Below are 14,796 nucleotides of genomic sequence, written 5' to 3'. Positions count from 1 at the left end.
TTGGGTTCTTTGCATGTGTTATAGATTACTATCATGAATGGTGAGAAAATATAGAATTTGGTTATTTCCTGCTTTGTGACCAGACCAAACATTCATTTTCTCAAGATAGAAATACAAATTCTGTCGGAGCCGATAGCCTAGTGGGTCCTTTCCCGAACCCACCCCCTTCTCTTCCTGTCCTCTCTAACAATAGCTGTACAATTAAAATAAAAAAATGGCAAAAACAAATCTTTAAAAAAAAAAATGAAACACAAATTCTAACTTTAACCGCCAAGCAAAACGAAACCCCCATTTGCACTGTTGGAAATGTGCTACAGAACACTTTCCCAGAAACCAGAGAGTAACTCCCGTCGGTTGGTGAATCTGAAAGTCTTGAGTCATTAGATTCTCTTTTGATGATTCCGGTTGGCAATATTCTATTAATGATATTTTGTCAGTATTTAAAACCTCTAGATCTTCCCAAAATAACATGTTTGATGGATGAATCTTACATTGACTATGCTGCCTGCTCTATTCGATGAGATTCAGATGAAAAGAACAGCCTTCAGTTCAAGGACCCACCACATATTTTCACTATAACAAGCCCATGATTTCCCAGCCCACACTCATAGAAACACAGAGACTGAAAAATGTCTTTATTCTAGCTCTAACTAGTTATTTTCAAATGAGCTATGTAAGAACTCTACATGTATTTGAGAAATATCATTTGACATCAAAAACCAAACAGTCAACACAACCTGATCAGATACAAACAACATTTTTTCATACCCACTATTTTAAGGTAAAGAGAGCAATTCATGGAAATGTCACACGCTGTGTGTTGAGATGCTCTGCCCTTAAAATAAGCCCATGCCATTCAAAAGACTATCTTGTTCATCTATTCTTGAGAAACGGTAAAACACACAGGCCGAGATTCAAACGTCTGTGCTGGATTTCCAAGGAATGATGGGAAGGCTGTGGGAGAGACTTGCAACGGAAGGCATGTCAAGGTCACATGTGCTTCTTCTCATCATTAACATGCGTGTCATTGACTCTTTGTTGAGAAAAGGCACAAAACCTTCAATATACTCTTAAATATGAATATGGATAGCATTTGCTCTCAAACGAATTGTATGTACTATTATGTGATGCTTCTGATTGCACATAGTTCTTGGAAGTCCTCAAAAGCGAGAATATTGAACGAACCAAAAAGGAAAACATTCACATTGATTTGTTTTGTTGTTTTTTGTAATTACTCTTATTAAGAATAAGTGGAGTTGTATATTTGTATTAATATGGTGTATGTGAGTGTGTTAATGTTGACACAGAACAAAAGAAGCTACGAGGTGCCAAGTTTTGTCAAACTTTTTAAGTTTTTACAATACTTAGTATCTTTTTTTCTATGATGAAAGTTTGTCAGCTTCAATCAAATGTAATTTAATAAAAAGCTCTCCTCACTAAGCAAAAACATTTACTCAGTTGTGTTTTACCTTTCTCTGTGTGTGTTTTTCTTTTTGTTTTATTATTCTTCCTGTAAAGCTGCTTTGAAACAATGAAATATTGTAAAAAGCGCTATATCAATAACATTTAATTAAAACATAATGAGAAAAAAAGTTGTACTCCCTTTTTATCAAAGGGTCACATGCATGTTCTCACTTCAATCTCTTTTTTGGGAGGCAGAATCAGGTGTGTTTTATTTGGTCAGTCACTTTGGATAAAAGTGTCTGCTAATGCCTTAATATAAATGTTTATACAACAGTATTCTCCTGAGTTTAAAAAAATCAGATATAGCTTTTTATAAGTTATAAAAATGATATCTTTTGAGGTTATTGTGACACTTTGTTAAAATGTACTCAATGCTTTCATAATTAGGTTTACAACAGCGATTTCAAATGCAATTCAGCATTCTGAACGTGTAAATAATAGTTTTAACTCTAAATTCTGATTGGATATGCCTCGACCGAAGCTCCGCCTCTAATATTATCCTTCTGATGAGCCAAACTGCTTTATTACACGGCTCGTCGGAATGCTTGATTCTGATTGGCCAGTCGCCACATTTGCAGGTTGGTTATTCCCAAATAACAACCGCTCAACACTAACAACACACGGTTACCCGAATGTAGCAAATCATTTTTTTGTTTTTTTGACAAATTAAATATAAATATGTCTTTTAATAACATATATGCCATTATATTTACAAATGATTAAACCAAATTGCCTGTTCGTGACAACGTCGTTTCTTACCTTAAAACCTAAACGGCTTTTCCTCACGGAAGGTCTGCAATCGGTAAAAATGAGCTAATAAAATATTTCACATTAACAATTCATGTCCAGTTTATTCTCACGTGTCAAGTAGCCGTTGTTATCGCGAAATAAACCCCTTCAGTGTGATACAAGACCCTCACGCTGTCGGGGCTCATGTCTGCGATAACAACCGGCTGCCTGTACATGATCCCTACATGTTAACTATATCATGTGATGGAAGCTGATTCATATTAATAACAACTTTATTTAAGCCACTCACAATGATTTTACCAGTGCTGTCACTCGCTTGTGGGTGTCAATAGTGTAACATAGTGTAACACCTTGTTCTTTTCTCTTTTTTTCTGTACAGGTATTGAATGTCAAGTACGCGTATGAAATGCCATTCGCTTGTACGGGCTTTCCAGTGTAAATAAAATATTTCGAAACATTCTATTCTGCCGCGCGACTTCTCCGCCCTCCCCGCCTTTAAAGACGCGCAGGAGCGCGTGCGTTTCATTACCTGACGGACACGCGCTGAGAGCAGCATGGCTAAATCTCAGTCCAGACGCTGCTGTCTGTGCGTCCTCGCTTTCATGTGCACTGCTGCTGTTATCTGCATCTGCATCATTCTGCGCACCAGACAAAGACATTGCGACTTTTTTACGCATGCTGCCGTTTCTGCGGACTCTCAGTTGTGCTCTGATGTTGGCAGGTAAGAAATTGTGGATCTTAAAGTTTTAGATGAGTAGTGCATTACGTATATTCTATTCAAGTATTCTTGCATGAAATTATTTTGTATTATACAGTTAAAGTACACGTCAATATCATCCATAAAAAGTACGAAAAAATATTGAAACTTAAATATTGACTTAAGTTTATCATAGTGCCTTGACAGTATATTATTTTTTCTTGCTTAGCTTTAAAAAAGTTTTTTTTAAATCAAGAATAAACAATGAATGTATAAGGATTTCAAAGAATGTGCAAGTATGAAATAGTTGGAGATAATCAGTTTAAGAGATTAGATACTAATACTGCCATGCCCAGATCTTGCACAGGTGCAGACTTGACCAGGACAAGCAGAACTGTGCTTTGAACCAAAAAAGTCAGACATTTTGGACACTTTTTTTTTTGATGATCTAAAAGCATGCATACATGTGTAAAAGCTTAATATGAATAGCTAAACAAATAAATGTACTGAATTTACAATGTATGCATTACGAATTTACTGTATATATAACCAGGATTTTTTGATTCTGTCCTGGACGCGTGTTAAGTCAGTCAGTTAAACCCTCTAGGAGACCCAAACGTTGCCAAGTTCTTTTGTTCCGAATACCACAAAACGAACCAGCGAGAACCAAAGCATCTTTGGCTGCCAAACCTCTCGCAGATTGTCAATCCCAAACTGCAAAGCAATAAAACAAGATCAACCTGTAGCACACAGCCCGCAAGAGAAGTCAAACTCTTGTGACGCTTTCTGCGTTTCATCCGCGTTTTCTGCATTTTGTGCCAAGCTCACAGAACATTTCCTTGTTCTGATGTGTGCGCTCATTTATGACTGCATTTCAAAGAACTTGACTTTGGTATTGTGTCTGGGGTCATGCTTCGACCTACTCTCAAGGCATACAGAAGACATTAGTTGCAGAGGCTCGGCAAATCCCACACAGGCAGATAAATTGTCCTTTAATGGGATGTGACATATTTAAGTCGAGTTCCCAAGAGCCGTGAAGAAAACAACTTGGAATGTGAAAGGAGCACCATTAAACCTGCATTAGCTCCATCAGCATCTATTAGGGGTTGTTTCTTACCTGTGCGATCACGTAAAAATCAAAGCATCTGTTTTGTGTCATACGCACAATATGCTGGTTACGTTGTGCAAGAAATAAACTCTCAGACTCTGGGATCGCTTCTGTGCTTATTTGATCTGTGTCCCAACTATATTGTGCTGGAGAGATCTGCGCTGTACGGTGTTACTCAGATCTGACATCACCACATGGTATCATGGTCTGTCTCTTTAGAGTAACCTGTCTTGCTTGGGGCACAATGATGAATGCATTAGCCCATAAAACATTTCAATTGTAGCTCACCCTTACTGCTATATTCATCCACGTTAAACTGCCTGAAAAAAGTTGAATAATGTAAACCTTCTACATGCATACATATAACATACTGTATATAGACCACGTGAACAAACGTTTTGTGGCCAAAACCTAACTTCACCTCCGCAAAGAATCAATAACTATAACTATTGAGTAGTTTTACTTTTATTTAATACAATTAATATTAGGGCTGTCAAACGATTAATTGTGATTAATCGCATCCAGAATAAATGTTTGTGTTTACGTAATTTATGTCGGTCTACTGTGCTAATTAATTTTGTATTTATGAACACATACACATAAATGCATTTATTTTAGAAAAATATAAAATATAACAATAAACATTTATTTAGAATTTAAATTATTGGTAAATATAAATTAATACATTTAAATATTTCCTAAATATATAGACAAGTATGTGTATGTTTTGTGTTTATAAATACAAAATTAATATGCACTGTGCACAGATATATATGATATATCAAACTTTTATTCTGGATGCGATTAATCGCGATTAATCGTTTGACAGCCCTAATTAATATACAATAAAATATGAATTAATATGAATATAAATTCAATATAAAATAAGTTGTTATATACTAGCCACCAGCCAGACCGATAACCAAACAGGCTGGAAGTTAACTTCGGGCCAGACGCATATGTCAAATACCCATGTGCGGTCTCTCTTAGTTTTAAAAGCATTTTTTTATTTTTAGTGCATGGTTCTCCATAGTCAGGTACGTCCATTTTCAGGATTTTCACATCCTTACCGGTCCATATTCCTCATGAATGGACACATCTCTTCTCTATATCTTGGTTATTATTGTTTTATTTTGTTTATTTGAACAGAAATTGTCTCAAAAACTGTGTCCTTTTACATAACACGTGTTTATTTCTCTTTTTCAAAATAGAAAACTCGTGCATAGAATGGATCTTTTTCTTATGTCTATACGCTATTACCAAGGGTTTAGTCAAATATAAACAGATGGTTCAGAGTGTTTACATGTCACATCCGTTTATGCGTCAGCTGGAATCTGATGCTGTAACCCAAACCTTTAACAACAAAAGATACAAGTGTATTGTGAATTTCACCATACAAATAAACCCACTGACCCAAATCAAATGAATTATGGGCTGGTTTGTCGTTTTCTTTCCTATGAGGACTTTCAGGTTGTACAACTCATTACGGGGCCTATTTGACTTTCGAGTTGTTAAAGTCCCTCAATACTTTCATAATGTGTCATCTAATCTCCTATCGCAGAACAACTTACTGCACCTGTACAGTACCTGACTCAAACGCTTTTAAAGACTTTTTTATCCATGTAGATTATGATCTGATAATTACACATCATTATGTGATTAACGTACAGCACTTTATCACATTACACTGGTGTAAAGATCACGGTCGTTTTATTCGAAGATATCTTATTGTATGTTCCGTCCTTCACTGACTTGAGATCAAAGAGATCTCACTTTTCGGTTCGAGACATCTGATCTCATTTATCATCTATCAACGTTCTGGCTTCTGCACACACAGAACACAGGAAAAGATTTCAGTGAGTGTGCAGGATTCGGTTTGTGCGCGCCGGTGAACTTTAAGTTCATTGAGCTCTGGGGTATCACTGCCGATCTGGTTCAGACCTGCCTCGAGGGTCTCATTTGTCATACTGGCACAAACACATAAAGGAAAAGTGATACATCCGCATGTGTCGCATAACTCAAAACGATGTGTTATTAAGGATATCTGTAGGGTCTTTAAACTTTCAACTGTACGGATTAGCCTAAAACATTACAACAAAATCTAAAGACCAGAATAGATGTAATTATACAAAAAAAGTCAAGCTCATTTCTGTAATGGAAAAAACAGGTTAAAGTCCCCGCGAACCGGAAGTTGCGATCGGTTTTACTTCCGTATTCTGACACATTTCCGAGTGAAAAGGAAGTTCAAAGGAGAAAATAAGTGGGCGTGGCTTGCGTTTTTCACTGCGAATTGATTGATGTGTAAAAACTTTCATTTTGAAATGAAACTGGCAGCAGACTGACAGTTGAAGGGGAGGAGTTAACGGATGCTCCGCCCAAGCCGTCTAGTTTACGTCATTTCAGATGGATAGTCATTTCAGGGCGGAAGTGCATTTTCAGATTTTAACTGAAGATTATGAGGGCACATGAATTTTAAAAAGAAAATGACCCACATTGATAAGCTATTTACTATAAACGCTGCAATATATCATGAAAAAATAAGAATGGTCATTTTTATTTCACTGGGACTTTAAGTAATGATGAGATATGTGTTTTGTTCACAGGGATATGCTTCTACAGGGGGGCTCGGCAGTGGACGCAGCCATCGCCGCTTTGCTCTGTACTGGAGTGGTTAACCCACAGAGCATGGGCCTGGGAGGGGGATCCATCTTTACTATTATGGACAAAACGGGTATGTGGTTTCACCGTCAAATATCCCTCTGTGGCAATTACAGCTTCAGGCCAGACATACACTACCGATCAACAGTGCGGGGTCACATGACTGACATGGTTCTCATGACCTTAAAAATCTTGTATTGTGAATGCGTTTTCATTTTTGTTCATTTGGTCTTTGGCCAACATGTGGGAATTCATACTTTACTATTATTATAAAATGTGAGAAAAATATGAAAAAGGAATAAAGCGGCCGAAACACATTTAGTTTTATTCATTCATTAGGTTGATTCGTATAAACTGTAAATTTGTTAGACAACAAATTTGACACATTGTTATTCTAAGCTTTTGCTGATTGGGTTTCTCTGACTGCTTCATAGAAAACCTGCTTTACTTGATAGTTTATATTCTGAAGAATGTCTTTCAGCAAACATCCCAAAAACACTGAATGTCTTCTGTCTTTTTAAGGCAAAGTTACAGTCATCAGCTCACGAGAGACGGTCCCAAAAGGTGTCAAAGCAGATTTACTGAAGCGCTGTCCGAAGTCTCTAACCTTCACTACAGGTAAATAAAACAAGGATTGTGCCTCAGGTATGACATTACAGGTAAACGACAAAACCTTTATTAGTTTACTATTCCTGTGTGATATTTAGTCCCTTTTGGATATCATGTGCGTAGACATTTATATTATTATAAAGTACTTCCTTTCATGCAATCAAATACAAGCAAGTTTTAGAAAGTACAATAAGACATTGTGCGTAGGAAAGGGGAATTTTCTTTGGGGGACAAGTATGAATTACGATGGACTCGTTCTGCTTGTTTTCTACTCTTGAGCAAACTTTCTGGGGTAGCTCAGATGTCAAACTGACTGGCTTATAAAGACGGTTGCCAAATAAAGATTTATCAAGAATGTTATACTTAATGAAAAGTTACGTTGAGGTTCCCACACTATTCATGCATAAAATTGCATTTAATTCAAATGAACTGAAAACACTGTGTGAGAAAGACAGATTAGTTTCATTTCAAAAGCATTCAACATTGGGATTTAAAAAATGTGACCTGAGAATGTAATGATTAGGAGTCCTTTTAAATTTGCTGAATGATGTAAATTGACAGAATATGAAACTATACATTTGTCTTCATTTCTATGTGTTTCATTGATTTCATGAAATGTCTCAATATGTGTCTCACAGGAAGCGAATGGATAGGTGTACCAGGAGAACTCCGTGGTTATCAACACGCACACCGGCTGTATGGAAAGCTGCCCTGGGACAAACTTTTCCAGCCCACCATCAAGCTGGCACGAGAGGGCTTTCCCATGCCAACCTACCTCGGCAAATTCTTGCAATATGAAATGATTAAACAGCTGATTCAAGGCACTAAACTCTGGTACTGTATCTTCTACAAACATTCACATTATTCAAATACAGACTTGACATGTTGTTGGATTTCATGACTGACATCTCAATGGCATAGTTTATTTAAAGGCACAAGTACGATTGTACTTGAAGAGCAATCCTGATGATTACATCGCAGAAGTAGGTTAAGATTTAGCCTCTGGCAAACCGCGGCAGGAAATACGAGAGCTCTGCCATTGTTGTGAAAGATACACTAGACCTAAATTCAAGATGACCTAAATCACAAGTGTGTTAAAAAAAGATATTTTAATATTCATATTCAAAATATTGTTTCATATTTCTTCTTTTTGATTTTGCAGTCAAATATCACCTCAACGTGCCATTGACACATTTTCTACGATTTTCACTGATGGTTTGTGTTAATGGAAAGATGCACATGAGTTGTAATAAGACATCTGTCTGTACATACTTTCTAGTGATTTGTTCTGTCACAAGAACAAGACCGTTTTTGGCCCAGGGGATGTGCTGAGGTTCCCAAAGCTGGCGGAAACCATGGAAATCATCGCCAAAGAAGGAGCCGATGCCTTCTACACAGGAAAAATCGCCAGGGACTTGATAGATGATGTAAAAGCTGCAGGTGCTTAATGTTTTTATACAAACAGTATACTTTGACAACAGATAGGGCTTCCGAAAACACTGAAGTTTTTGGCAGTTGCGTTTGTTTATACAGTTCTGTTTTCCAGGTGGAACGTTATCAGAAGAGGATCTGAAAGCTTTCCAGGTACGAGTCAGCGATGCATGGTCAGTTCAACTGGGGGATTACAAGATGCACTTCCCTCCTCCGCCAGCAGGGGGCACGATACTCAGCTTTATCCTTCAACTTATGCACGGTAGGTCTGCTGAAGGGTCTAAATCAAAACGTTCACGCAGATCATGAACTACTGAAACAGCTGTTGCTTATGAATATTCAGTATCCGTTTGTTTGTCCCAAGGGTTCGGCCTCTCTCCAGCCTCCATCAATGGAGACCAGAAAAAAGTGACTCTGCATCGTTACCTCGAGGCAGCAAAATTTGCAAACGGACAAAAGCGCAACCTAGGAGACCCATTCTTCAACTCCAGAGATGTGAGGCGCCTGCAGCGTTAGCACCGCTGTGTTTCTTTCTGTTTTCTTTTCACGAATAATGTAAACATTACACAACATCAAAGTTTCTCTTGTCCTTCTTCGTGCTGCTTTCGTATTTGCTATTTTTTGGCTACGTTTAGAAAATAACTGGGGGAGTTGAGTGAATAAATACAGTGAACGGCCAGATGTTATGAGGCCACACAAATGCTAGAAATAATGTTAACAAAGTTTAACAATGTTAAAAAAGATTTGATTTGGCAACATATACAATTATACATCTGGCATAGAAAGGACAAAGACAGACTAAACCGTTTTTATGAATTAAAAGAATACAAACCCAGACATGACCAAGAAGCTTCACTTGTAATAGATATAAATAATTGCACCCAAAATATCTCATTTAAAACGGATTGATGTTGGCATGAGAAGAGACCGCGGAGCGCATTACGGATGAGCGCGGAGTGATTCAAGTTTAGCGGTTGTTATCTGGGACAACGTCGACTGACCAATTATAATGAAGTATTTTAGAGCGCGTGCAATACACAAACAAAAAGATCAAATTAAAGTTTACACGTGAGGTGCACTTCACAACTATTACACTTTTAAAGTTATAAAACATTTGAGTTGATATTATGGCGTCTTTATTACAGCACTGTTTGCATAACAAGACGAACAAAACGCGGACGTCGCGTACGTAGACATTTCAAAAGCGGCACAAGAACGCCGTGCGCACCCGACTCGTATTCTGGAACTAACATATTCATTTCTGTCTTTTAACCTAGATGACATACATGACAGACAAGAAGTTTACAGACCGTATCAGGGCTTTGATCACCGATGGACTCACGCACGACGTCTCCTACTACAACGTCACGCCGTCAGCCGACCACTATGGCACGACGCACGTTTCAGTAATGGCAGCAGATGGCAGTGCTGTGTCGGTTACCAGCACCATCAACCACATGTGAGTAAAACAGAACAACAGCATAATGTTCAACAAGTTACAGTTAACAGTATGTCTGAAGTTCTTTTTAAACATGCTTAAAAGTCATGCTTATTTAACTTAAAGACATGCATTTAAAACACATTTCAGTTCATTTCTATAAGATTTAAACTAGCCATTGTGAGACGTTCATTTATTATGATCTTTTTTTCAGGTTTGGATCATCTATTTATTCTAATAAGACGGGTATCATCCTCAACAATGAGCTTGCTGACTTCTGCGGCAAAGCGGATTCAGTCACGCCAGGTGAAGATCTGTTTCTAAACATCATTTTGCGTTTTGAACATCTGGACCTTCATCGTTTTTTCTCCACAGGTGAGCAGCCACCTTCCTCCATGGCTCCATCTATCCTGCAGTCCTCCTCTCAGCGGACGACACTGGTGATGGGTGGATCTGGAGGCAGTATGATCACTACAGCCATGGCCCTGGTGAGCTGAAGTCCAGTTTGTTTACAGTAAATAAAACTGCAATGGAATCCTGTCAAGAAAGCAGGCTGAAATGTTCAACGGCAGAAATATGAAACTCATCTTTGCTGAAGCATTTACATTAAGTTTTCAGTAGATTCATGTTTGGTACTACTTGAGCTCTCACATTTTTCTTATGAGGACTGTAAAAGTGTTTTGTATTCATACAGTATATTCGCTCTGGGACACATTAGATTTATTGTCTGTGTTAGTTGAGAGCACGCAGGAGATGCAGTACGTAGACATAAGGTTGAAAATAACCCACCGTATTCCTCGTAGATTAATTTTAATGAAAGCTTCTCTTCTCTCTCTCTCTCTCTCTCTCTCTCTCTCTCTCTCTCTCTCTCTCAGTCCATTATGAACCACCTGTGGTTTGGTATGAGTCTTAACGAATCTATCGCTGAAAAAATTGTATTTGTGAATTCTAAGAACGCCATCAACTTTGAGCGTGGATACGACAATGTAAGTTATTCAGATTTTAGACCTTTCTAACAATATTATTCTAACGTCCATCACCAATAACAGTCACATGATAAATCCATATTTACACTCAGTGTGACCGGTGTACCTATTGTAATTGCTCATTTCTCTCCCTTGTCTACTTTTCCGGTCACTGATTACGTTCATCATTTTGTAACAGGTAACCAAATGTGATTTTTAAGTGCTAATGTTGTTCATTTTTGCTCCTCAGGCAGCTATAGAGGCAATGGCAGCGTTAGGACACGTTGTGGAGCAAAATCCGTACTTCTTTAATGTGGTCAATGGCATCTCGAAAGAAGGACACTGCATCAGCGCTGTGTCTGATGCCAGGAAGGTCGGCAAGTCAGCGGGATACTGATGCGTCTCTCATTCTGCCGGTCAGCTGCAGCTATATTGGGGCTAGTTGTCACATGGCGAGGGCGCAGCAGAAACTATACATTTAGAATCAAAAGTTCAATTTCATATTTTTGATTGATTGTTTTTCAGTGGTTTTGCTGTTTGAACTTTTCTAAATGGCATGTAATAAGCAATTTTATGGGAAGCTCCATTTGTGCCAACTCTTATCACGAAAGGTCGACATGTTCAACTGCATTTTTTACACAATAATAGTGTAAATATTCAATAGGTGTCTATAGAAAAATCGACTTAAAGTGGCAATAAATCAGACAGTTTCTGCATATCTCATGTTAATCTTGAGTACTTACAGAATAGTATCGCACCCTTCAAATATCCGTAGAGTCTTTAGTTTGATCACATTTATAAAAATATTTGCGAAAACATACGACGCATGCGGAGGGGGGTCAACAAAACACAGATCTATAACTTAGTTTGACTCACGTCCGGCATCTTTAGCGCTGGGACCGTACCATCTATCAGTTTTAAACGATCTCCAAATCCATTATATCCACCGTTTATATAGCATCTATCACTAAAATGCCGTGAACAAACAAACACACCTCAATTTCTCTCACTATCGCAAGAGTAACGACCTGAAGGCCCACAACGCAACCAATCTTACTGGTAGGCGGGTCTTCCTATCGCTCGTCGTTTGACGTGTGGGCAGGCTATTTCTGGATTTTCATGTTCGAGAAAAACTTTCCGAAACCTATACGAATGCTGGGGGAGTGGATCGAGCACTGAAATACTGCGTCATACGTCCAACTCGTTTTTGACAAGTTGACCATGTCAAGCATGAGAAGACTGCACGTTTAACATTGTAAAGAAGTCAGAATGCATGAAACACCGTTGCACATCCCCTTTAATATACCTACTGTAAGAAAATATTCACTGGACTAAAACTTGTGACAACTAGACCCGGTCTTTCATTTTTTTGTTTTTAAGTTTTCTTGTGATCATGAAAAACCTAAAAAAGTAAAATATACAATTTTCTAATAACAGAGATCTCCCTACAAAGATTTCATTCCTTATTCTAGAAGCTTTACCTCTGTTTTGCATATTGTTACTGTATGTAGGGAGAGCTTGTTTTTTAGTATTGTCAAAATGTGAATGTTACAAAACTGAATGTAGCACTACAATTGCTAAATCGTTTTAGCATTTATTTTTATATCTTGTGTTCATGTGCACTTTTGTATTTTTATAAGGATGTACTTTTTTAAATACCATATGGTTAATCTTCAATTAATATTTTCTACTGTACTGTAAGTGTTTTTAAATGGTATGGATATCTTTTACTGTCTCTGTATCTGAGATAACGTTGATAGATGTTCATAAAGAACACCAGCGTCTTCTCTGACATCTCATGATGCACCGGGGCTAACCAAATCAAATAATCTACTAAAGTGCATTTTTGTGCATTTCATTTTGTCTTAATAAATATCTCTTTTTTTCAGATCCTGAGTTCGTCTTCTCTTTGACCTCGCATAGACTATAAATTAAGTTGGCGGTTTATTCCTGATGAAAATGATATCAGCCCTCTCTGTCCAACAGGCTCAAGTTGAAATGAGACCATGCATAAACCATGAAGACAGAAAAAGTTGTAGTGATGAAATTAAAGCGAGCTAAATGCAAAGGGCTTTTCCTCCAAGCAAAAGATATGCATTATTAAAACATGCAAATGCTGCTCGTTCGCAAACCTCCCATACCTAAGCACACAGAGGAATAAATTCACAAATGAGTTCCTCTTGTTTCATATCCACACCTCTCGTGACAGTGAGTAACTGTAATATGTTTTTCAAAAACACTTAAAGGGAGCACATTTAGGGACTATATAGTGAAGCTATGCTCACTTTACCATTTCACTTGTTTTTAAGGTTGGTTCCCCTTTGTGCATCCCTGGTGCCAAACAGTCATTAACAGACGAACTTCTGAGCATACGTAGTGTCTTGGATGTATAGTCTCAAACTGTGGTCCACCTTAACAATTAGACTGAAAGTCTCGACAGTCTCGTGGTGCTGTTGTACCGACAGGAGTCACGTGACACGGCTTTATTGTCAGCCCCCATGGGAGATCCGAGAACCGTGAAAGAGCCTGACCTTTTCCAAGCAACACGAACCCAATGGCTCCTAAAGCCACCCGATGGATACAAATGCCAACGCACAAAATATTGGCAAATCATGAGGCAGAGACTCGGGCCAAACCTGTGTACTTTGTTCGAATAAGAGCAGGATTTAAACAGACTTCACACATAACTTTTGATAATAGCAAAAATATGAATCACTCCTATAGCATCAAGTTCGGGAACTTTTAAGTGCAAATCAGCTTTATTTTCATTGAGGCTAAAATATCCTCCATCCTGGGTGTTGTTGGTTGTGTGAATTGTAGAGATAAAAGGGGTTAAAATTAAAAGGGTGGGGGCCGATACACCCACTTTAAGTGTCTCGTATTGATGATGGTCCAGATGTCCACCGAACTAAAATATTCAGTAACACAGATTTTACATTGCACAGCACCAGATTTATTGTAGACGATTTTAAAGCAACAACATAGTCAAACGTTACTCGCTTTTGCCGCCGAAATTTAACTTTTGGTACACATCTGCAAAGAACAGAGTCGCTGTTGATTATTTCACATTTCACACGTACACATTTCCTAGTGAAAAGGAAATTCAAAGGAGAAAATTAGTGGGAGTGGCTTGTGTTTTTCACTGCGAATTGATTGGATGTGTAAAAACAGCTGTTGCATTGATTTTGAAAGGAAACTGGCAGCAGACTGACTGTTGAAGGGGAGGAGTTAACGGATGCTCCGCCCAAGCCTTCTAATTTACGTCATTTCAGATGGATAGTCATTTCAGGGCGGAAGTGTATTTTCAGATTTTAACTGAAGATTATGAGGGCACATGAATTTTAAAAAGAAAATGAACCACATTGATAAGCTATTTACTCTAACAGCTGCAATATATCATGAAAAATTTTTAATGGTCATTTTTAATTTTACTGGGACTTTAAATGCGACAAAGTTACACGACCTATTCAACAAATTGTTTATTCAATAAAATTGTTATTCATTAGAATATTAAATTAAATTAAGTTTTTAATTAAATTAAAAATAGTTACATTATTAGCCACTAGCCAGACTGTCTATAGAAGTTAAAGCCCCACTGCAATGCCTTGAAACGCACAGCATTATTTGATGTGTTGACGTAATCTCAACTGAAAATGCAGAGAGCGCGAGACACATT

General features: G+C 37.8%; 1 protein-coding gene across 2 annotated transcripts; it reads left to right on the top strand.

Moving 5' to 3' along the window:
* The first annotated feature begins 2,724 nt into the window (after positions 1 to 2,724).
* On the top strand, positions 2,725 to 13,016 carry ggt5b (gamma-glutamyltransferase 5b). Of its 2 annotated transcripts, XM_057321073.1 has the most exons (12): positions 2,725 to 2,935; positions 6,623 to 6,750; positions 7,200 to 7,295; positions 7,925 to 8,120; positions 8,566 to 8,726; positions 8,833 to 8,979; positions 9,082 to 9,212; positions 9,995 to 10,176; positions 10,370 to 10,461; positions 10,531 to 10,643; positions 11,031 to 11,141; positions 11,371 to 13,015. In XM_057321073.1, the coding sequence occupies exons 1-12, from the start codon at positions 2,769 to 2,771 to the stop codon at positions 11,515 to 11,517; spliced, it is 1,671 nt and encodes a 556-aa protein (XP_057177056.1). In that variant the 5' UTR covers positions 2,725 to 2,768; the 3' UTR covers positions 11,518 to 13,015. The 2 variants fall into 2 exon arrangements, with proteins under 2 accessions (XP_057177056.1, XP_057177055.1); XM_057321072.1 differs by having other exon boundaries at positions 10,370 to 10,643; positions 11,371 to 13,016.
* The last annotated feature ends 1,780 nt before the right edge of the window (positions 13,017 to 14,796 follow it).

The sequence above is a fragment of the Triplophysa rosa genome, linkage group LG22, assembly GCF_024868665.1.
Source record: "Triplophysa rosa linkage group LG22, Trosa_1v2, whole genome shotgun sequence".
NCBI classification, from domain to species: domain Eukaryota; kingdom Metazoa; phylum Chordata; class Actinopteri; order Cypriniformes; family Nemacheilidae; genus Triplophysa; species Triplophysa rosa.
Note: the sequence above shows the minus strand (reverse complement) of the source record. Positions and strands in the feature narration are given on the sequence as shown.